This window comes from Calypte anna, chromosome 2 (genome assembly GCF_003957555.1).
Source record: "Calypte anna isolate BGI_N300 chromosome 2, bCalAnn1_v1.p, whole genome shotgun sequence".
Taxonomy (NCBI): domain Eukaryota; kingdom Metazoa; phylum Chordata; class Aves; order Apodiformes; family Trochilidae; genus Calypte; species Calypte anna.
Window position 1 is genome coordinate 22,156,840 of NC_044245.1, and position 25,381 is coordinate 22,182,220.

Consider the following 25,381-nt stretch of genomic DNA (forward strand, 5'->3'; position numbering starts at 1 on the left):
AGATTTCTGCTCTGAGGATTAACTGTTGTTTGTCCAGTGACATATACAGATATTTATATAAACACATGCAGAGTCTTGCATACAACCCTTAGTTCAAAGAGTCATTCCCAGAAGTGCTCTAAACTACTAGTTTAAGAAATATACTTCATTTATCATTCTGTCATTTTGTGCTTACAAGGCTACCAAAAGAAGAACTAGCACTCCATTGTGGTAGAAGGAATTGACCAAAATTAACTAATGTTTCATTAACTTACTTAATTGGAAAAAAGTCTGAACTACCTCCACAGAGCTCCACCTTCCTATACATTGTCAGTCTCTCTCTCTCAAAAAACAAGCCACCAGAAAACCCCACCAAACGAAAGAACTTTTTCCCTGCTAAGAAATCTTAGGCAAATTTTTTGTCTTTCTATACCTATTTTAATGTGTATTTTAAACCAATGCCAATTACTGCTGTGATCTGAAACAGCAAGAAGGCAAGAATTTTTCAAAGTGGGGTTTGGCCCTTGTATATTAATTGGCATCCTGGGGCAGGAAAGGTGGTGTGAAGTGGAGGGGACTGAAACGTAATTCAAGTCTGTTAGCTTAGAAATTCATTGTTAAGGGGAAAGTTCATGTATAAACTGACTCTGTATTTTTTATATGTTTAAAAGTGTTTTATATAGTTACACAGAGTAAGAATATTACTGGAACAAAAGCCCCCCCTGTGAAAGGACACCCTGTGAGAAGAGCTTGCTATGTTTTCTTGCATCCCTGAAGTTGTAACAGGTAGTCTTGAGCTTAGTGCATGGTGTCACAGACTTCATTTTCAAAACAGCTGTCAAAATAAACAACATAAACTTACTGATGTTCTAACAAACCAGTGCAAAATGATCATTCCAAAAGCTCTTTCAGTTTATACACGTCTTATGCTGTCAAAGACAAAAGAATATATATCATTTTATATCATACACATGATACTGTCCAGGACAGAAAAAGTTGCACTCCAGGAACTGGTTTTAGTGAATTACAGGAAAAAAGTAAATACATTACAAAACCTAGCAATCTGCATAATTTGAGTTATACATACTGAAATGCAAGTTTATAAAAATAAAAACATTTTTAATAGTTACAGGTTGAAAGTTAAATATGACAGTATGAGTATTTTATAGTCATTGTCAAAACTAAAAAAATGCAAGTGTGTAAGGCTATAGACTCATAAAATACATGATTTTCCATACTGAAATACACAATCAATGAAAGATTTGGCAAAGCAAAATACAAACTGGAATGTTAACGATGATCATCCAACAGCTTCCTTCCTTTTGGTTTAGATGCTCATAACACACTGTATGAACTGAAAAAAGAACAAATGCTTATTTGGTGTACAGTAGAGAACAAGTTTTCACTTTTTCTTCTTAAGTCCCCATTGTTACTACCCTTTTTTGTAAACATAATCAGTCCATGAGCAGCCAAACTTTGAAACTATTTATGAAAATTAGCTAATAGTTCACTAAAACAAAGCATCTCCTTAATAACAACAAAAGTCAGGAATACTGGAATCTCGTTTGCCTTCTCTTGCAGGGATGTGGCCAGAAAGCCAAGGTCTACAATCCTGACTGATTTGCATCTGTCCCCACTGTACCTCTAACCTTCCCTGTAAAAATGCTTACCAAGTCTTAACACAAAAGAAGAAAAAAAATAGTCACAGAAAGTCAAGTTCTCAGGCAATGTAGCCTCTTAGATCTTCCTGAACCACACTTGGAAGAAGTCCAGACAAAATGCACAGAAAAATTTTGTAGACCTCTATAAAGCAGATGAAAGCTTTTTGAGACAATGCTCAAAAAAACCCCGAAACCTTTGTGTTCTCAGGTACCACTAAAAGCACAGGGAAGACAGGCACAAATTCAGATCATTACTGTTTGTCTTCATAGAATAGAATCATAGAATCAACTGGGTTGGAAGGGACCTCAACTCCAACCCTTCAGTTTTAAGATTTTCTTTAGTTTACCTTGTAACTTTAACACATTCCTTAACGTTCACTTACATCATCATACTGGAAGTTCACAAATCCCTGCTGAGATGCATCCCTTCTTCTAAAACAGTCTGAAAAAAATAATTAAGAAAACAAAACAGAAACCAGGTAAGAAGAATTACAGTTACTCCAATTTTTAAAAATGCATTGTACTTTCATGAAATTCCCCAAGTCACACACCAAGACTTAATTTTCCATTCTTCATTTTCATATGTATCATAAACAACCCTTTATGTTCTGTTGATAAATACAGCTTCCCAATTTTAATAACATAACTCCTCTAGTCTCTGGAATAAGCCTGCATTATTTTCAATGGGGATTTAAAAAAATCAGAATATATAATTGTTCCAGTTCTGCCTGTTTTCTCATTGAAGGAAAAGCATTTTATGTTACATAAAGTTGAACTTGAATAAGGAATAATATTTTAGTAAATAAAAATATATTATGGGGATGAGAGTAAAAAGGCTGTAATACATCATACCAGTGAGAGCTCTGAGTTTCACACAGCAGGCAATGTAATCATCAAATCCAATCTTTCCATGAGTGCTGTATCGCTTTGTGATTGCAGACACTGCCTGTGGGCTCAGCCTAAATCCTATTTGAAAATAAAAAGTTTGCATTGAAAAAACAGGTAAGCAAACAGAATCCAACACATTTTTAATTGCAAATGTCATGTGTCAGTTATTGCAGGATGATAGCTAGAACTGGGAAATGCTCTAAGTCAGTGTCAGAGCAAGAACATTTCACTGCTTACCCATATTCATCAGGGCTTTCTCCAGTTCTGGACGATCCACTGTGCCACTACTATCACTGTCAATACTCATGAAGTGTTGTTTCCAGCCATTGACTACAGCCCAGAGTTCTTTAAACTCATTAAATCCCAGTGTGCCAGACATATCCCTCTGATTCCAAAGGTAAGAAAAATGTTTCTTAATTTAAAAAGTAAAAAAGCCCTCTCTTCAACAGAAATTTATATTTTTATAACCTGCAGTTAAAAACTATTTCTTGAATGTTAATATAAACAACATTTTCTATTATTCTTTTTTCTAGTAAAAAACTAACAACAGCATCCCCCTGCAAAGAAATAATGCTACCGCCCAAAACAAAAGGTCAAAGAACTTACACTCCTTATTTCTTCATAGTGAAGCAGGATAAAACTGCTTACTTTTTCTGAACTAAACTTAGTTTACAAGCTTCTCTCTTACCTGCCGCAGTGTACTAACAATAAAATACATATGGAAAATGAAAACAGAGGCCAAATGAAAAATTTCTTTTACTAAGAATAGTATCAGTTGTCTCACATTCTCAGCAGATAGCTCAAGGTGAGCTGATAGCCCATTAAAAAAGAAAATAAGCAGGAATTAAACTGAAAGGGCTGTCATATTCAAATATTTTAATATTTATTTTTATTCAAATATGACAATTTATGTTTTGACAAAAAATCTCAAAGACTTCCAACTTTGCACAGTAGACCTAAGTCTTCCATAGGTTCTACTGCTGAATGCCATATACCACCCCATTAGCTACTCAAACCTGATTCATTCAGGGAACAGGATTTAGGGACTTAAGACTCTATTCAGAATGTGTGGAACTAATATTTAACCCATTAGAAAGAATATCTCCAATGGGGTCCAATTTCAAAAGCACAACAAGCCATTTTCACAAAACTGTTCTGGGCTGCCAGACCTGACTTGTCTACAGTCAATGCAGAAAAAATCCCCTAGGTTTGGAGGGATGCCACTTGTAAGAAGATCAGTCATTGAGAGCTACCTCATTTATTATTTCATCCAGTAAAATCAGTAAGAATGGAATTTTTTGATTACCAAATTGTAATTATCATAATATTTATAAAGTAAGAGTGGAATGGGAATTACAAAGCCTTTACCAAATTTTGGGTACCCTCTCATCTTTGCTTACGTAATACAAAAAAGTTTCACAGTAAAGGATACATCCAGCATTGAGATCATGAGTCTGCAAGTCTCTAAGTTGAAAGCTGTTTAAATTAGAAAAAGGAAAAATAAGTTATATTATAATAATTACATTTTTGTTTCTCTAAACACATTTTAAATTACTTTTTGTTATATAGTGATATAATATTATAATGTGTGAAATACTATATAACTGCTTCCACTGCAGACCAAGATACAATATCTTGATCAAACATGAGCTTTTAATCATTACTCGCTAGAAAAACTGACAGCAGGCAATCTGGAGGCAATTTAAGTTATATTTCAACTAATTTGCTCTTATCTCAATCCATAAAGGTTTTGGGTTTCAGACCAAGTGGTCATTAATATTTCACCAAAGACTACACTCAAGGAAGCTGATTTTACTCAGAAGCTTGATTTTGTAGGTATCCCCATAGAGGAGTCCTTCCACAGAACTTTTTGGTTAATATCAGAACTCAGTTTAAAACAAAGCAGAACACCTTTTTTGGAATTACCTGTGTATTACAAAACAAAAGAGTTCACTGTTCAGCAGCAGGTAACTGAGGAGGCTGAGAAGGGAAGTCTCATGCACAAAACTGAATGCACAGAATTTACATTTCAAGGTATCCCATGTGAAAAAAAAGCCCTTCCACCAAGTAAATACCCCCTCCTCCCCCCTAATTCTAAAGAAAGCACAACTACAAGCATTTTCTAGTAGGTGGTATAATAAGTATTATTATGCTTTAGGGTTGGGGGTTTTTTTGTTTATTTAAATCATTAACTTACGTTTATATGCTCCTGCAATCCCTGACTGGGTGAGACATCTCTGTAGCTCATCAGCATCTATTTGTCCATCCTTTCGATAACAAAAGATGAATCAGCTAATCAGCTACTGTTTTAATTCCCTCTCCCAGGCTTGTTATTGCCAGTGCCCATGTCCTTCTCAGTGGCATTAGTTACCCCATTAAGAAACAAGTGTTTACCTGTCTGCTGTATGACAGAAACTGCCTTTTAGAACCCGTATCTGCTATGATGCTTCTTTAGTTAATATTTTTGTAATACTCATTAGCTTCCCAATCTAGTGATGTACAGGATGGCAGGTTCACTCTAAGCTTAAAAAAACTCCTAACAAATCCACAGTAAATATTGGTAATGTATATTTGAAAGCCAGCTACATAGAAACCAAGGCACAAAATCAAGGAAAGATAGAAATTTTTTTTAAAGTACTGATTTTAACTTAGTGGGTGTTGTATTCACTTTACATTATATATTTATGATCTCACTGCTACTGTAGGAAACCTAGAATCCAGGTCATACATACCCTCTCCTTAAGACTTTAGGTCTTACAAATCTAAACCAACCTGTTTTTCTTAAATAGTAAGTAATTAGCAGAACAAACAAAAGCAGAAAGCAAAGAACTTTGAAAGAAATTAAAAGCAAAACAAACCCAGAAAAGATACCTATCTGCATGGTTTGGAAAATGACTCACTTTCAATGCATCCTGCTCAGGGTCCAATAGGGAAAGCAGCTGCCAATTCATGGAAAGCAATGAGCAGTCAAAAGTGGAGCTGGAATTCTAGGCCACACTCCTCACATACCCAACATGAAGTTTGATTCACAGAGAATTTGACTATAATTTAACCTAATTCAAGGGTGTAACATTTTATCTGTAGATTTAAAAAATGATCTCTTGTAAAGCATTAAAAAAGGAAACAGAGAGTTGCTTTATATTTAATACAAATATATTTGCCTCTCTGAATCATGGATCATCTACTGCCACCACCTGTGACTCCTCCAGTGCTTCCATCAGTGCTGCCTCCATGCAATCCTGAACATCCACGGCACTGACTACGGGACCAATGTCACTGTCCTTGGACAGGCAGGGGTCACCAGTACTGAGGCCATGATACTGAGGATGCTGGGCAGGGCACGTCTCCAGGATGGAGGATCACCACCTCCCTAAGATTGTGCTCTGTGGTGAACTTGCCCAGAGAGGAGATACAGGGGCTCCCTGGAACAACCCCTCAGCTTTGGCCATACTGACTGCCATCAGTGCTCCACTCTGGCCTCCAGTCAGGAGACATGGAGACACCATCCATAACACTGCTGCCTCCTTTGAGAACACACATAGAATCAGTCTGGAGGAGAAAAGACAGCTCAGAAAGCACCATGCCTTGGCTGTTCCCAGTCTCACATGAGGCTTTCTGCTGGGCCTTTTGCAGCCGCACTGCCTGTCCCACGTTGGCCTTATCAGCCATCAGTGCCCTTACAGCAAGCGTGGGGAGAGAGAGCCCTTCTGAAATCTTCGTTCATGAAGCCAAGCCATGATTTTTTTCCTTTTTTTTTTTTTTTTTTTTTTTTTTTTTTAAGAACAGAGATAGGCTAGTAAATGGCATCGTGGGAATGGCTCAGCCAGGTAATTTTCAGAAATGAAGGATTACTATTTATAGGAAAAGCATCATTTAATATGATTAAGTGATACTTGACAAGGTCTGAAAAACAGATCAGTGTTTGGATTCTATATAAAATCAATGGCAGCTAGAGCCAAATTGCTTCCAATCAATTCCATCAGTCTAGCTATAAAGAGGTATTTAAAACTTTACACTTACAGGAGAATTCAAAAAAAGAAAGAGATTTGAAATAGCCATGCATATTAATCAGCAAATCTCTTCAAAGCCTTTGTGCCTTCTGAAACAAAGGCAGGATCTGTATAACTTCAAAACAGGCACGAAGACAGAAAAGCTTGATTTGTAATCATGTTTAACGTTACCCAAAAGATGCTTGGCTTTTTTTTTTTTTTTAAGTAGAACTTAAGCAGTTCAACTAAAAAAAGCACCTAACTTATTTGCTCCTGAACTTTGTAATTTCGTTCAAGAACTACTTATTTCTAGTAACATCCATAATCATACAAAAAAAATTATGCCACAGGAAAGAAATTAAACATGCAGTGCAGAATGAGAGAGAGGAAAAAAGAAAGACCTAAATCAAAGTAGTGAATATAATTTCCTCTAAAAAAACTATCACTTGATCACTCTATCCTACCTGCAAACCCAGAGACTGGCACAGCTCAAGACTCCTTTTCCATTTGAGTCTATTAAAATCATGTGATTATCTCTTAATACTCAATTTCCTGCTCTTAGCAAGGCCATCTCCACAGCCCATGTTTCACCTTCTTTCTGGCTTCTTCCTCCTGAAACTGACAGCATTGCCCAACCCAGAGCTGAGCCACAATTCAAATACAACACCTCATGTTAAGTATACAATCCCTTCATATACTTCTGCAAAAAATACAGCACCCACATGCATACATGTGTGTATGCACTTACACACATACAATATAAAAACTAACAGCATCTAACAAATTGTATAGTTTCTGTGCCTATACAGCTATACATATATATGTATATATTCAGCAAATAGGCCAAGCAAAGCTTTTCCCGGGCTTTGTTTTTTTTGTTTGTTGGTTTTGATTTTCAAAACTTGAAACAAGTTTTCCTAACTAAAAATATCAGGCATGCTTCGCTCCAAAAACTAAGGTAGACATTATTCCCCAGAAAAAAACCAAAACTAAAAAAAAATCCAACAAAACCCAACCAAATCACCCCAAAAATCCAAGGAATAAATAACATTTTATAAGTTTACCTGCCCAGCCACTGCAGCAAAATAACCATACAAAGGATCTTGAGCTTGTCCAGGGAATGCTGGTCCTCCAGGAGCTCCTCCATACTTTATAAGCCAAGAACATTATATTTAAACCCATGATTTAGTTAAGAAACTGCAGTGTTTGTTATTTTTATATTCGAACCATGCAAACAAGACAGATCAAACAAAAAAATTATTTAAAAAACCCCAATACTCTCCTTCCCAAGGCACAATATTGGTATATATATCAATACATGGTTACTATAATTTAAGCCAAAACCTGCATATAAGCAACCTAAATATCATCTAGATCATCTCATGAAGTCTGAATTTTAGTCTACTACAGCAGAAAACGGGGTACTGAAGGCTACTGAGGCACTGCAGATTTTTTTCTGCTTCAAAAAAGTTAACCAAGATAAATCTCTAGGAAAATACTTGGAGAAACATGGATAAAGCACAGAAATTTTTAAACAAAATTGATTCCTAAGTGAAAAACCATGGAATGCCAGCAATTAATCCTGCTGACTCAGGTGAACCAATAATCTGTTAGACAATAATCTCCGTGTACCTATCTTTTTCCGAGACAAGAATGTGCCTGTTTTGCGGATGGCCAGAGTTTCGTCAGGAAAAAAGAAGTCAAGCTCTTCGAAGCCGCTCAGGTGTTAGACACCAGAGCCGAGGGAGGGTGCGGGGACCCGGCTCGGGGGGGGATCGGCGCCCGTACAAGTGACCCTCAGCCCCCGCAGCCCCGCCCGGGCACCCCCCCCTCTGCTTCTCCTCCCGCGGGCGGAGCCCCGAGCAGCCCCGGAGCGGCTCCAGGAGCACAACCCGAGCGGAGCGACTGGGCGGGATGCGAGGAATGCCGGGCAGAGCCCCGCCTAACGCGACTCTCATCATTTCCCCTTCGCGATCCGGGAAGCTGATTCCACTTCCCGCCCCCTTTTCCGCTCAGGGACCCGCAAAGCCATCCCCGCCTCCCCCGCGGCCCCCAAATTCCGCCGGATCTCCCCCGGCTGAGCAAGGACACAGCGGGCCGGATAGGGCCCTAGGGGTGCCCCTCACAGCAGCCGGGACGTGGCTGCCCCGCCTCAGGAGCCATCGCCTCCGGCGCCATCGCCCCCGTCTCAACGGGGCTGCCGGCCGCCGTGGCGGAACCGAGCCCCGGCTCAGCGCTGCCGCGCCCCGTCAGCCCCCGCCACCCGGGCTCAGCCCCTGCTCACCCCGCCCTGGTAGTAACCGCCGCCGGGCGCCTGCTGCCCAGGAAACATGTTCGGCTGGCACTGGCACTGGCGCCGGCACCGCCAGCTGTTCCTGCCCCTGCCGGCCCGGCCTCGCCCGGCCGCAACCACTCGGCCAGGAAGCGGGGACCGGGACGGGACGCGGGCTCAGGAAGGGGCCGAGGCTGGAAGCTCTTCCAGGCACTCGTGCGGGGCAAGCGGCTGACTCATGTCACCGGGGCAATGGGGCAGCGCCAGGCAGTGCCGCCGGGAGCCGAGAGACCACCCCATCCCACCCACCCCGTCCCTCGGACCGGGGTGGTACAGGCCGCCGGGCCGGAGGCGGCTGTTCCTCCCCACAGCAACGGGGCGGTGCGGCGTTGCCTCAGGGCCTGCCCGTGTCGCAGCTGCGAGTCGGTCTCGCCGTGATCGCCATCGAACAGGCGGGTCGGAGGCTGTTGGCTTGGGCGAGCCGCCGAGGGAATCCCGGTGACATCGTCCCTGGCAGCAGAGGTGGTGGTCCCGGCTCACCCCCGGCCTGCTGCTCCAGTGGCTGGAAAACAAGTGCTTTGGTGTTCTGTGAGATGTAATATTTCATAGAGTTGCAAGTGAAAGAGGCAAATTATTATTTAATGGCTTTGTATCACAGGATAGCATATACAAAGGCCATCTTTTCAAGGCAGCTGAGAAAAAAGCTAGTAAATCTGGCTAACTTTTCAGCTTCATAAATACGTATCTGACAAGTATTTGAGTAAGCACCTGTTGATTTAAAACTTAAGCAAACAGTTTCATTTGCCAGACTAAATCGATGTGCAATATAGGTTAATGGAGACACACCGCTGCAGCTTCTTAGAGTACGTATATTAATGTCTGGGCAAGAAGCCTTCCAGGTTAAAAAGAAGATATGGTGATAAGCATATGAAAGACTGGGAATATTGAAAGTAAGTGGCAAAGAAATAAGTGATAGCATTTGAGGAGTTATTACACAGCGATAAGTGAAGTATCAAATAATCTATAGGTCTGGCCAATAGCTTAAAGGTAATAGGGAAGATTTTTTAACTGCATGAGTGAGAAAAGCAGATAAGGTGTAAACCAGTTAACAGGTGAGGATACCAGAACTGTACAACTGTAGCTATATGTAGAAGGTAGGCATGCTTCATGAGTTTGGTTTTTTTCTGTACTTGAACTCAGCATAAATACCAAGACATCCTGCATTTCCAGTGCTTCTACTAAGGTTACTGGCAATGAACTCTGCACTCAGTAGTGATGTATTTTATATGGTTTGTTGTGTAGGCTTTTGTTTGCACTGGTGCATTTGTTTGTTTTATCCAAAGAAAGGAGGGCTCCATAGGAATGTTCGAGGAGATTAGCAAGTACATGTCTACTTCTGAAGGGCTACTGAACTTCGGTACTGTTTTAGGTTACAATAAGATGATAGCATTAGAAATACAGTAGGAAATCTGTGTATAATAAATAGATACTGACTTTGGAGCTCAAAGACTATGTCGTCCCTCTAGTGGGAAGACTGAAGTCAAGCAGTGTGCAGGACAATGCTAGTGCTATTGCTTTTTTGGTTGTTTTTGTGGGTTTTTGTTGTTTGTTTTGTTTTGTTTTTTGAGATAATTGTTATATTTTCCAAAGAAAAGACCAAAGTAAAATAATTTTGCTTAGAAAATAAAAATCATGTGTGCCATTTACCTTCCATAGCTTTTGCTATGCTTTTGCTATCCTTTGTACTAGGATGTTAAAAAATAAATAAAAATTGAGCTACAGTCATAGCCTTACTGCTTGAAAATTGGACCACAAGTTATGTTAATTCTATGTACCACAGTTACAGTAAACCAAAGGTTGGCGTCAGCCCCATTACAAGCTGCACACTTTCTGCTTGCACACACTGTCTTCCCTCCCTCTGCAGACACTAAGTCTTGGTACATTTAATCCCGACAGAAGCTCACAGACAATGTGGGAATTCAGCCACCCTGAACTGAGAGCCTTGAGCCACGCAGTGCTGCCAGTTATGTTCCCATCTGGTGTAGTGGCTGGAAGCTTGGTGGCAGCATGCTGAGGCGTCCTGCTTTCCTGGCAAGCAGGGTGTGTAATTTGTCCCTTCCAGAACTGCAATAAAAGAAGTTAAGGGGGAGGCAGGGACTTAAAGTGTAAAGGTCGAATTTCCTGAAGTGTTTACTTAGAACATCTGAGGGGATAAAAACTTGGGAATGAGTATATTACTTAAGGAGGGACAAAACAAGTGAATGTTACCCTTTTAGTTATAACTGGGTAAGTGTAAATTCTATTACTGTAAAGGTAAATACACTATAGACCATAAGTCTTTAATGTAATGCCTCACTTGATACCCATAATGAATGGTGCTCAACTGTTCTGCATTTTCTGTTGTTTGTTTTTTTTTTTTTTTTGACAACACCCTTTCTTTTCGTATTTACTGCATGTTATTTATAGTCAGTTATTTTGTACAAGGATATTCTTTAACAGCCAAGTTTTATCTTGGAATCCTCAAATAATGTACTTGCAAGGACAGGGGGAAGGCATTTTTGTTACTTTATAGGTAAAGAAAGTGTGGAGATCAGAAATTCCCATCAATTTGATTGTCTAGTTTGTGCTATCTCTATTTTCTGCAACCCTATATAAGTTCCAGACCTTTTCCTTCCCAGCTCCAACTTCTTTATGAGATGGTTTAGGGGTGATCAGCTTCTTTACTCTGTTCTTCTTCCCTTCTTTGTTTCCTCTGTGTTCAGCATTGTGCGAATTTCTTATCACTCACTGGGCATCAGCAAGAGTATCACTGAAAGCCTAAGACAGGATAACCTTACTGGTGGATGGAACAGCTACTGAAGTTTTGATATTGTGATTTTTGAGGCTAACAAGCAACTTTTATTCAATGCAGCACAACTTTCCACTTCTGTTTCATTATAAATATAGCAGATCATGCTATATATATTCCCCAGGCACAAGAACTTTACAGAAATAAAGCTAAAATGTGTGGGGTTTTTTTTCAGTAACAACATTAATTTCGTTGATCTCATAGCTTGCAATCATATAGTTCTCACAATGGTGTTTAACTGAAGTTGTGATTACGTTATATCTGGATATCTGAAGATATCCTTGTCTGTGACTTGGAAAAGATGTTTACAGTTGCCCTGTTACAGTAAGTTCTACTTTGCATACCACTTTAAAACTGATCTTTATTCCTTTTCCACATACCTTATTTCAAAACCTTCACTACTGAAAACTTGGGTAATTTAAAACATATTGATGAGAACTAGAGCAAGTCATGCAAGCTCCTTTAATCCTTTGATTGAATAACATGGGGTCAGGATCCAGATCTGCACTTTTTGTGGTGGACAGAAGCCAGAGTGTGAAAATGAGGTGCATGTAAATGATTGCAGCACAGAACAAGTCCAGCAATAAGGCATCTGATTCCCTCTGTGCAGCACTTTTTACAATCATATGTGTCAGCATATGTGCTCTGATATAAATCAGAATATATATAATGCTACTTTACTATCTGATAGGATAGGACTAAGTTGTGCAGGCTGGAAGATGTGTTATCTTGTGAAACTACCAGTTGCAGATAGAAAGTGCTGCAAAGCCTGATTCTTCTGAAGAATATCATGGGTATCCAACTACAAGTGGGTATTCCTGGTTCCCCTTCCTATTTTCTGAATGATTTGTTTAAAAGCCCATGTCTACCTGATGAAAAATGGGCAACTAGTCTAGGAGGCCAAGCCTGAAAATGATCAGTTAGCTAAAGAAAAAGATCCCACTTGTTTGCTCTCTCAATTAAATTTTCATTTGTGCATCACCTTTGTTTTAATACATGAGCTGAAGCATATTATTTTTCAAAGTTCCCTTGAGCTAGGAATTTAGAGCACTAACTTTTTTGCAGGTAGCCTGAAACTAATTTCCCAGAATTAGTGGGAAAATGTGTTGGCCTGGTTTGCCTGTGACTCACCCAGTGGCATGCAAATAAATTACTCCAGGCAAATAAAGTTTATCTTTTTATTTGATTGTTCAAGTGCCCCACTACCACAAATGATGCAATGGAATTTCTAGCATTTGGGGAAATCACAAATTTCAGCATGCCACCACTGCAGTGAAATATCTCTTTCCTGATTATGATGTATCCTCTTGACGCCTGTTTTGGTTACTGCTTCTGTTACTACATGGGATCTGTGTTGAAAATTCTTCAAATATTGCAACACATATCCCCAAGTGGCCAACATAAGATCTGTTTGCAGTTCCTGTCACAAAATTTTATCATACAGAATCTCAGAATCACAGAATAGTAGGGGTTGGAAGTACATTCACCTAGAACAGGTTGCACGGGATCATATCCAGGTAGATTTTCAATATTTCCAGAGAAGGAGACTCCACAATCTCTGGAAAGCCTGTTTCAGTGCTCTGTCACCCTCAGAGAAGTTTCTCCTCATGTTAAGATGGAACTTCTTGAGTTCCAGTTTGTGCCCATTGGCTTTTCCTATTGCTGGACACCACTGAAAAGGGTCTGGACCTGTCCTTTTGACAACCACATTTTAGGTATTTGTAAGCATTGATAAGATCCTTTCTCAGTCATCTCTTCCCCAAGCTGAACAGACCCAGGCCTATAAGTAATTCACCAAATGAGAGATGCTCCAGTCCCCTAATAATCTCCTTAGCTCTCTGCTGGACTCTCTCCGGTACGTTCTTTTTCTTTCTTGATCTGGGGAGCATAGAACTGGACACAGTATTCCAGATGTGGGCTCACTAGGGCAGAGTAGAGGGGCAGGAGGACCTTCTTCAGCCTGCTGGCCACACTTCTCTTAATGCAGCCCAGGATACCATTGGCCTTCCTGGCCACAAGGGCACTTTGTTGGCTCATGGTTACCTCACTGTCCACCAGAACTCCCAGGTCCTTCTCCACAGAGCTGCTTTCCAGATCAACTAGTACTGATGCATGGGGTATTCCTATGTGCAGGGAATTAAGTTCCTCTCCACCCAACTTTGTAGCCTACCCAGGTTTTACTGAATGGCATCACTGCCTTCTGACCTCTCAGCCACTCGTCCTGGTTGTATATGACCAGCAGACTTGCCAAGGATACAATCTTTTGCTTCATCCAGCTCATTAATGACTATGTTGACAAGACTGGACTGAGTACTGATCCCCAGGGAACACCACAAGCTATAGGCCTCCAACTAGACTGTGCTGCTGATCACAGCCATTCAACCAGTTCTCAATACACCCCACTGTCTATTCAGACTTCCTAAGCTTACCTTTGAGGATTTTATGTAAGACTGTGTCAAAGGACTTGCTGAAGTCGAGAAAGGCACCACCCACTGTTCTTCTTTCCTCTACCCAGCCAGCCATGCCATTGTACACTTTTGGATTGGTCAACCATCATTTGCCTTTGGTGAATCCATGTTTACTGCTCCTTTTCTGCCACATGCTAAGACATGACATCCAGAATAAACTGTTCCATCAGCTTACCAGGGGTGGAGCTGAGACATGTAGTTTCCTGTGTTGTCCTTCTTGCCCTTTTTGAAGTCTAGATTCACTGGGTTTTCTTCAGTCCTCAGGCACCTCACATATTCTCCATGACCTTTCAAAGGTGATGAAGAGTGCCTTAGCAATAACATCACCCAGGTTTCTCAGCACTTTTGAATGCATCCCATTTGGGGTCCATGGTGTTGTGAGTGTCCAGTTTGCCTAAATGATCTCTAGCCTGCCTACTTGAGCACACTGTTAAACCAATATCAGTGAACAAAAAATTTCCTCTTGGTGTGGCTTTTTTTTTTCTTTTCCACATGTATTGACCATGCTCTTTTAATCATATTAGCTTTTTTTGCTTCTTTTGTTTTTTTTCTTACGACTGTTGTGAGTTGCTAAAGACCGAAGGATGGTCTGTTGCTGTGCCAAGAAGGGCCCACCAGATGTCACACTGGTACTTCTAATACGGGTACATCAGCCCGTGCTTGGTGGCTTTCTAACCTCTACCAGGTTTTTACAATATGCAGATACAAGCTTAGGAAACGTAGAAATGGAGCCCATGCAGACAGCATCAGGAACCTGCTGTGGGAGTAGCAACTTTGGACTCAGTGCTGATCTCTAATAGGAACTGTAATATTCCTGAGCCATTTTGTGTGCCAAACTGCCCTTGTAAATACCTAGCAGCAGTTTAGGAGGTTATATATCAGTTTTTCTATTTTCTATTTCTTTTCTTTTTTTTTTTTTTTTTTTTTTTTTTTTTTTTTTTTTTTTTTTTTTTTTTATCCACTCTAATGTTTTTGGCTAATATCTAAATGTATGGGTATGATAGTTCTAACTAGCTAGATTGATTTAATTTCTAAACTTAGCTGTAAGTCTGCCACTTAAAGTATTCCATTTCAACAAATTTTGTATGAACTAGGTCGCAGGAAAAATTTCTTCACTCTCTGCTCGGGGTAATATTATGTAATAAGCAATGATCTTTTTGTTCACTAAGCACTATTTACATATGATTAGTAAAATAAAGTCTGTAATCATTAGCCAGATATGTATAATAAATTATCAAGACATACTCATATTTTATGGAATAGAATAATAGAATTGCTTTGGATAGAGAAGACCTTTAGGGTCTTCAAGTCCAACTATTAACCTAACCACTGTATCACATCCCTAAGTACTACATCTGCATCTTTAAATACCTCCAGGGTTCCTTCCCTGAGCAATCTGTTCCAGTTCCTCACAACTCTTTCAGTAAAGAAATGTTTCCTAATATCCAGCCTAAGCCATCTGTGGCACAACTTGAAGCAATTTCCTCTTGTTCTATTGCTTGTTACTTGGGAGAATAAACCAAAACCCATCTCTCTCCAGACTCCTTTTAGGTAGTTGTGAGAGTGATAAGGTCTCCTCTTGCCCTCCTCTTCTCCAGACTGAACAGCTCTGGATCCTCCATCGAGCTTCAGGACATGGTATCACGGCTATCAGGACAGCTGATGCTATACAGGTTGTTCTTATCTCAGGTTTGTTGGATATCTTGTTCTCTCTCTCTCTCTCTCTCTTTTTTTTTTTTTTTTTTTTTTTTTTTTGTTATAACATTGATACTTCTTTCTTGTCCACTTTTGTAGGTCAATCCTCTCAAATCCTCTCATACATTCTTTTGTATTCTTTCAGTGAAATTATTAGAATTTTCAGGAAAATAAAATAAGAGTTCCACATCACTTTTTAGCAAAGCATCCATGCATGTTGCTCAAAACTGTGCATAGGGCTTATGAGAAAGCAAAGGAGTAAAGAGACCAGATGGGCTGTCAGTTGCTGTACACTGTGCTTCAAAACATTTAGAGTGCTCTAGTGGGCTAATTAAAAAAACCAGAAAACTGAAGAACTCTGGGGTTTTTTGCTCTTCTGATATGTGTATATTGTAATTTACAACAGTAAGTATTTTTATATAATCTAGCTGCTCCAGGAATATTTACAGATGCTAATAATCACTTGCTGGTTTGCACTTGTGTTGTACATGCTTGACATGTTACATCCAGGAATCAATTGGCCTTGAGCTGTCTAAGAGCACTCCACAAGTTTACAGCAAAGTTTTCTGATTCCCTTTGAATTTTATTCAAGCAAAAGTTAGAGCGATCAGCTGGTGGCAGCAAACACTACAAGAAAAAATTTCCTTGGAGTTTGGAGCTGTTCTCAGTTGTCAGAGCCCAGTCTGGGCAATGTCCATGAATGGGTGGACTCCCAGGTCTGGCTAAAGCTCTTGTGAAGCCAACAAAGCTGTGGATAAGCACAATCATCTTCACATTCTTCTGGGTTACAGTGTTTGTATAACTCTTCCTTTTCTGCTTTCATCCACAGTATGTGGGTCTTTGTTCATTTCTGGTGTTTTTCGTAACCTTTCCTATTATGTAATCTCTAATATGGCTTTCTGAGGATTTAGTTTAAGCATAGTACCTCCAAATCTTATATAGCACTGTCAGGCTTTCACATACATATTTCTTAAAATTGATTAAAACTATTGTTCTCATAATGTTCTACAGTGGAGGCTAATGAAAATCTTAAAGATTGGGGAAAAAAGCCATGGTCTAATAAAACTGTGAACATATTCAGGGCAGACCCAACTTCATAGTAGTTATGACATGTAAGATGGTTATATGACCATCATTATCTTGAATTTAAGGGGCCCCAGTTCTTCACTGGTGGCGTGCACAGTCAGTCACACCTGCATAGTCTTATTTTGCACAGGGATTTATGATGCAAAGATCTCTGCTGAAAACCTTATGGGAAGAAGAGATCAGAGATTCCTATCTTCATGCTTAGGGAAGTGGCCAGGCTTTTTGTATCTAGGAAATAAAGAAGTCTGCTTCCTCTGGAAGTTTGACTTTAAGAAATGAGTGGCAGAGGAGGGGGTGTAAGTGAGGAGAGGGTGTAAGTTTGGGTTAAGTGCTTTATTTTGTTTCCTTCATGAACTCTATTAATAAAACTAGTCAGAAAGCAATTCTCTGCAAATACTGCCCTCTGATCTGTAATAAAACATGGAGGCATGTTAAGGGGTATTGTCCTGGCTTAATGATTTAATTTTAAAAGTTGTCTTCAGAGCAGATATACACTAGGTATTAGTACTTTGTGTCTGAAGAGAGTGACTTTATTTTCTTCTGACACTGGAGTTAGAGCTCAGGGTGTCAACAGTGTTCAGATACCCCTGATTCTGTCTGCCTTTGAACACTCCTCTTTATCTCTTTACCTCCTTGTAACTAAGATTATTTTTCCCCTCTGGATATTTCCGCTTATTTAATCCATAAAATCTTTTGGTAGAGCTTCTATAATTCACCTAATTGCAGCATAAATATTCAGCAGAAATAATCTTATTTAATCATTTATCACATCCAAGACAGGGATTTAAGGCACATTCACAGAGTACATTAGCACTGCACCCAGTTTTTGCTCTGTGATCCTTTTTAGCTTGCTGCTTCTGCCATAGGTAACAGATTGAATTTAATTAGTTTATTTTATTATTATGTATTTTCCAAAAGCTAAACTGCCCTGCTCTAGGAAGTTTTTGTCACTTTATTTTCCACTAAATTTATTTTTACTGTTTTTCCTGGCACACCCCTGACAGGAACAGTGTTTGGACCAATTGCTGAAACTACTCTCCAGATAGCTACGGGGAAAATCCATGGATTTTTATTTACATATACTCTGTGCTTGTGTAAGAGTGACCTACTTAAGAAACTCTTAACTTTTTTTCCTCATACCTCTGCTGGGAAAGAAGGTGATGAAACAGCATGATCTTTTTTTCATTTTAAGGAACTTTCAGAAGAACAAGCAAAAGGTATGCAAGTGGTAACATTCATACACTCTCCCACATTTTAAATAATAACCATCTTTTGATTCAGTGTAACCTTCTGTGTTACATAGACAATTAACATTTTATCTAATGCTGGTGTCCCCCGACTCAGTGAATTAGGTTTGACAAAAGCATCCATGCCAGCATCCACGTTTGATCTAGTGTTTGCAAGAGACAGTGAATCTGCCCATGTTAAACAATACTCAGCTGATAACATGAGGATAATTACTGTCACTGGTTTTTTCTTAGGCACAACCAGGAGGTTTTTAATCTAAAATTGTATGGCTTTAATTCCAAGTGTTTTTGTTGTATCTTTCTCATTCTGGGATAATGGTACTTTGTCTCCTTAATGATTCTAATACTTCTCCTAATCAAGCATTTACAGCTTATTAGTCTTTGGGTTCTTTTCTTTGGAAAAACAAGTTGTGATGAAGCCATGTATTTTTGTGTCTTCCTTGAAAATAAGTGCTACAGCATCAGGTGTACAATATCTAAACCTATATACCTAAATATTATGTGATAGTCCCAGTATACTTTCTCACACCTGCTGCTTTGCTAAGCAATCCCAGAGTTACATACATTTGTATGGCTTGGTTTTGTCTGTTTCATAGAAGAAATGATCTGTGTTTTTCCTCTTTTCCAGTTACTGGATGATAAAATTTCATTATTAGGATAATAATTTGGTATATTTTTTTCATTAAGCTCTATAGTTTTTTTTCAGAAGTCAATGAATTAAATTCCTGGAGTCTGTAAATGTAAGTAATATTTCCACATTCTTACACCATTTTTGATGTAATGGACTTTTCTCCAGAGTCTTCATTGTCCTTCTCACACTGTGAAAGAGTACTCAGCCATTGCTTTCTTCAGCAGTTGAGTAACTCCCTTTCCCTGTCTATTTGAAAATCAAAAGACAATGTTAGAACTTTCTTCTGTCTTCCCTCCCCTACTTCCCTAGTATATTTGAACATAGTTCCTAAGCCTTTCTAGTAGGCCCTTGGTGAACAGTTTTCAGGTGGGGCTTTCCACTCCACAGCTCCTTGGGCTGGACACATGGCATGCACTCTTTGTTCCTTGACAATGAACTTCTGCAGAGCTGAATTCACTGATGCCATAGCTGAACATTCACCATTCATCAAATCAATTCTATTTGTATCTGTCCTTACTCCTCATAAGGATTTCCAGAGTAAGATAGCGTCCACATTTCCTCAGCAATGATTTTATGCTTATTTAGACTTATTATGTCTAATGTTTGGGCTGTATACCTGAGAAACTCCCTAAAAACCTGCTTATGTGGCAGTAGTTCTCTGTATGGATTTGCCAGGCTTAAGCTTCAAAAACTGTCGTCCTGCAGGTAAGGTACAAGGTATTTTCACAGTGTTATTAGCAAATTTTTGTTAGTATATTTTTTTGTGAAATTATGTTCATGTTTGAGACTATCTTTTTGATTATCTGTACTGACTGTTGAGATTTTTAGTTTGTTACTTAATCTAGGTTTTTAATTTTTAAAGTGAAAATGTAGTGAAATGAGGCAACCAGGTGCCACTAAATGCCAGGGACTGAGCATGAGCTTGTGTCAAGCCCACCTGTGCCTAATTAGGGTGGGCCCCCACTGCGCATGAGCGGGACCAGAGGCCAATAAAAGGTGAGCTCGTGCTCAGTCCCTGGCAATTAATGGCACCTGGTTGCCTCATTTCACTACATGAAAAACCGTTGCAGCTGCAAATACCTTGAGTCTTTCATTGTCAACATCAAGAGACTTTAGTGTGTGGCTGTATTTTCACATGTGCAGTAGGACCAGTTTGATTTATATTTGTCCATAAATATATATATATTTATATAATCACACTTTTCTTCTTACATCTGAGCTTCTTCTCTGGGGTAATATATATGTTCCATGTACAGCCACTGTGGGCCCTTCAGATAAATCATGGAAGTAATAAAATATGTTAGCTGAATACTAAAGTTAAAAAAAAAAAGGCTATGTGTATATATATTATTATATATATGTTGAAGTGAGGTTAATCATCTGTCAAAATAATTTGCCAAAAGTTGTGGTGAATTTTCTAATGTTTAAATCGAATTCAGTCTTTCAGAATATTTTTACTTCAGGAGTTTTCAACCTGTTTTAAAGGATTACCTGCTAGCAACAACAAATGGTAACTAGGATAAAACCACATGTTGTCAGGAAGCTTAAACTTTACAGCAATCTGCATTGCTGATAGAAAATTTGTAGGGGTCTGAAACTGAACTGAAAAATATGACAACTCCTGATAATTCAGAAAGGAATTAATTCAGGTAGTGTCTACAGCCTGTGTTCTCTAGGAAGAGAGAATAGCTAATCACAAGGTTGCCTTCTGGCTCTCAAATCCGTGAAGTTGTAATTAGAGAACTCTCCTCAGTTTCAGGAAACCTGTGTCCAAATACTGTCTTTGCCTCTGTATTCCTGCGTGATGTTCTGTGAGTCACTGGCACAGTGATCATTAAAGAAACTCGGGATCTGTCTGTGATGACAGTTAAGTGTGAATCTAAACGTCAGCTTCTTTGTAGGAGACAGGAAAGACAGCTTCGTCAGGAAAAATGGGTGTTTGTTTGAAGAAGAGATGCTAGAGGGTATTTGGTGATTCAAGGTACCAAGTGATGCTTGGGTATTCAGTATCATCCCAAAATTCAGCATGTAGCTGCACAAGCCCCTTCAGTACCTCTCAGACTTCTGTAACTGGACAGGAGATATCCCTCAGGCCCTGGCAGGATTTGGTGTTTTCAGCTGTTGAATTTATTATCTCAAAAATTCTCAGCAGGCTTGATAGTAAAACAAGACTGTAGTTTCTGCAGGGTGACTCGAGGCTTGATCTTTAGACCAATCCAATAGAAGATGGGATTTGGTTTCCAGTGTTTACTTATGAGATCGGAAAACAGAAGTGCCAGCAAGACAAACAAACTGTAATCCTGTATGCATTTAACATGATTCCCTGCAATTACTTCTGTGCCTGTCCTTGCCACATTCAAGGTCCTGCACCTGGGTCGAGGCAATCCCAAACACAAATACAGGTTGGGCATAGAATAGATTGCAAACAGCCCTGAGGAAAAGGACTTGGGGGTGTTGGCTGATGAGAAGCTCAACATAAGCCAGCAGTGACCACTTGCAGCCCTGAAGGATGACCCTGTCTTGGGCTGCATCAAACGAAGTGTGGCCAGCAGGCCAAAGGAGGTGTTTCTCCGTCTCTACTCTGCTCTCCTGAGACCCCACCTGGAGAGCTGTGTTCAGTTCTGGAGTACCCTACACAGAAAGGGCATGGAACTCTTGGAGTGAGTCCAGAGAAAGGCCATAAAAATGATCAGAAGGCCAGAGCACCTCTTTTACAAGGACAGGCTGAGAAAGTTGGGGTTGTTAAGCCTGGAGTAGGCTCTGGGGAGATGTTACAGCAGCCTTTCAGTATCCGGGGGGGGGCTTACAGGAAAGCTGAAGGGGCACTTTTTATAAGGGCATGTAGTGACAGGACAAGAGGTAATGGCTTTAAACTGAAAGAGGATATATTTAGTTTAGACATCAGGAAGAAAGTCTGTAGTGTGAGGGTGGTGAGACACTGGAACAGGATGCCCAGGGAAGTTGTGGGTTCCTCATCCCTGGAGGTGTTCAAGACCAGGTTGGATGGGGCTTTGAGCAGCCTGGTCCTAGTAGCAGGTCTCCCTGCCCATGCAGGGGGGTCAGAATTGGGTGATCTTTAAAGTTCCAACCCAAAGGATTCTATGATTCTATGAATCTATAATTCTTTGCCCAGGATGGTTCTGTGGGATGGGGAAACAACATCTGTCCTGTCTCGGGGGTCCTGAAGCTCTGGGTCGTCACTAAACAAGTGGGGAGAGGGAAGCTGCCCTATGTCTCCTTCCTCCCAGGAGCTACCTCTCTGGCCTCTTCCTCAGGTTCTTCTCACTGGCTCCATCTCTCACTTGTTTTTGAATTTGCTTCAGTTCTTTAACTATAAAATCCAGGTGATGGTATCTCACATTGAAACAGATTAGTCCGTTAAGCAGTCTCTGTCCTATATCGGTCCAATTGCACAGTGGCATCTTTCCTGATTCTTCTCCCTAGGGGAAACAGGTTTTCCAGCTATATTCATTACCAAGCCATGTAAGTCCTGTTCCTGATGCAGAGCTGGGGCAGCTACTGCTGCTGCTTGACAGTGAGCTGTGTGTAGTGGCAGCTACCTTTGTAAAGGTTATTGTAAAGGATGAGAAAATAAGCTGACTTGCACCAATTGGAACCAGCAAAAGAAGTCTATGGCAGGATCTTAAAAGCTGGGTTGGACTCTGAAATACTTGGTACCACGCAACCAAAAATTTGTAACATATTCTGTGATGAAGACAGTAGGAAAGAAGAAAAAACGTGTTTGTGTTTTTCCTCCTTTCCTTCTTTCCTTCTCTCTCATTGTAGGAATTTTGCTTTAGTTTCATATACTTCTGTCAAGAATGATTCTTTCAAAGTACCTCCTATCTTCTACACCAGCGTTTATTAATAGACATTCTGTTTTGGTCTAGTGGTGTTTAACCACTTGTGTCCTGCAATGATAAGCATATTACAACAATTTATATTTTTTCATATATCTGTTTTCTGAAGTCTCTAAGTAGAGATTTATAGACCCTACACTTTCTCATCTTCCATAAAACTGGGGAAAAATAGTGGATAATATACTAGGAAAGGCCTCTGCACTGATGTTGAATAGCTCGAATCCACTGATTGCAGTAAAGTTTTTCTCAAATTAAATCTGAACAAGTGTGAAGACAAGCAAGCACAGCAGAGGGGCTGTATTTGAATGAATCTCAAATAATAAGCAACTCTGGATGTGGAAGCAAAAAGAGACACAGAAATAAGGGATATGTGTGAAGCTATATAAGCAAAAATATTACCAATTCTGATTTGCAGCATTTGAAGACATTATATATAAGATTCATGCAGTTCTGTGAGGTCTGCACATATCCTTTCAAGACTCTGCAGTGTATTTTTCTTGTAATACTGAAGTTTCTTATATGGAAATAATATGTCAGGGATCTAGTCTTGTCAGAGTTAAGATTTATGTCAATTCAGGATTCCCAGATTCAAAAATATTAAATTACAGCAATGTGCAACCCTAAGAGATGTGTAGTTTTTCTAATCATTGTGATATATTAAAAAAAAATATCTTGAGGGCTGTTAACTTTCTCCAGGGAGCAAGCAATTCATATTAATGACAAGAACTAGAGACAGGACTGGAGATGGCATTATGACATTAGAGTGAGATTATGTACATATGCACATAAAGGGTCTGCTTGGCTTCTGGGAACAATATGGAAAACACCCTTTCCACATTTAGTTTTATGATCCTTCTGATGTCCTCTCTGGCCAGGCTTTGTCAGTACATTACAAAAAATATTAAAATATTAAGAACTCTATCATGAGTAATGTATACAAGTTACCAACAGTTTTTATAGCACTGGCTATTGTTTTGAAAACATTGACTGTGAGGACTTTTAGTTTAAATATCATTAGTTAAGAAATGTGTTTCCTCTACAATGTTCAAGAAATAAATATGTAAATATGTGAAGCAAATACTCCCCAGGCACCCAAGAATAACAGGATATGAAATTCCTCACCTAGACTGGAAAATCAAGTGCTGCTGGAGATCTGACCTATTATTACAGAGGTCAGCTAAGAGCCTACTGCTGCCTTCAGATGTGAAGGTTTTGGATACACTCCTGAGGGCTGCCACATGCACCCAGTGCAAACAAACAGCATTTCCTCATCAGTTTGTACACAGCAGCTATTGACACACCATTCTTGCAGTAAACAGGCAATTGCTAATGGTATATAATCACTTCCCACATTCAGTAAATCTCAATCTGTGTTTTAACCTAACAAAGCAACTTGGCATCAGTCCCTGAAGAAGTGCTTTTGTCTTTCCACACAGTCTTGTGCATGTTTGAGACTGGTTTAGTAGTGAGTGAATATGCAGGTAGTATTCAGTCAGGCCACAGTAAATTTGCACTAATTTTCAGAGAGGTAAAGAAGACCTGGTTTGGCCCATCATTTTTAACACAAAGTGCTCAGATTGTATTTTATAAGGCATAGCTATTAAATGAGTGTTGCTTGACTATTGCAGTTTCACCTCCTACACAAAGGTTCATCTGGGAGAGAGAGAAAAAGGCATTTTTTAGATATGTATGAGGATAGGCAGAAACCTCCAAAATAAATCCTTTAAAAATAATAAAACCTCCCAATTTAAATCAGTTTCTTGAACTGTTACTATTTATAATATGTATCTGGAATTACTCTGTCACTGAGATCAGAATTTGGCCCCAAAATAGCAAATCCAGAGCACATTCACTCAGGCTGTGGCTGCTTATTTTCTGCTCTGTCTGTCACTTTCTTTTGTACCTACATACACACACACACACAGAGACACATGCACACTCTCTCTCTAGCTTGTTTTCCTTCCCTCTAACTGCTGCTTCTGCCTCTCTTCTTCTCTAGAGAATTGTGTAGTGGTGTTATCAGCATCCTCACAACAGTGTTGTCACTTAGGCCCTTTGAGGCCATACCAGATCCCTTCTGCAGTAAATAATGCTGAATTAGTGTGGAAAATCTTTGAAGGAAGTTTGGAATGAAGTACCACTTCATCATGGGACAGATAACGAAAATTCCAGTATTACATTAATGTAGGCATATAAGCTAGTGATAGGCCCAGCATGATGTATGCACCAGCACTGGTTAGTAAGTGTTCTTGGTGCCAGAATTATTTCCAAGAAATCTGGTTCCACCAATTGCTGATATCCCAGACTCCTTTACCATTCCTTCAGATAGTATAAATACGTCCTTTATGGGCCAGAGGATGGTGGGAAAAGAGGATATAAGTCCAGAACTAAAAACACTTCATTGCTGCGAAATGTTTTGAAAATTATAATTCAGATAGGCTTTTTTAGATAGGGTTTTTTTAGTGGGTTTTTTCTTTTTTTTTTTCTTTTTCCTTTTAATGCTTGATAGAACTTGTTTAAAAGTTCAGTTAACTATGCTAGTTAGCATGCTCATCCTCTCATGTTTGTGGGTATTTATCTTCTGTATGGACAGGGAGGAGAACACCAGAGAGATAAAAGATAGCAAGCAATTCTCTTTCTATAAAAAGCCCACCACATTTTGCCTTTTCTTTGGTTTCCAATGTGAAGACTGTCAGGTCCTCTGTTTGCAGTTTAAAAGGAGGTCACCATCCCAGCTGGATCCTGTTTTTCCACAAC

The 25,381-nt window shown here is 39.6% G+C and overlaps 1 protein-coding gene across 1 annotated transcript; it reads right to left on the reverse strand.

Moving 5' to 3' along the window:
- Positions 1–631: 631 nt before the first annotated feature.
- Positions 632–8,894, reverse strand: SRI (sorcin). The gene is made up of 9 exons (XM_030445772.1): positions 8,802–8,894; positions 7,582–7,665; positions 4,726–4,795; positions 3,961–4,004; positions 2,766–2,913; positions 2,493–2,606; positions 2,024–2,082; positions 1,263–1,333; positions 632–814 (listed from the first exon to the last, which is right to left on the reverse strand). Exons 1-8 carry the CDS (start codon positions 8,847–8,849, stop codon positions 1,307–1,309), a joined length of 594 nt encoding a protein of 197 aa, XP_030301632.1. The 5' UTR covers positions 8,850–8,894; the 3' UTR covers positions 632–814; positions 1,263–1,306.
- Between the last annotated feature and the right edge of the window lie 16,487 nt (positions 8,895–25,381).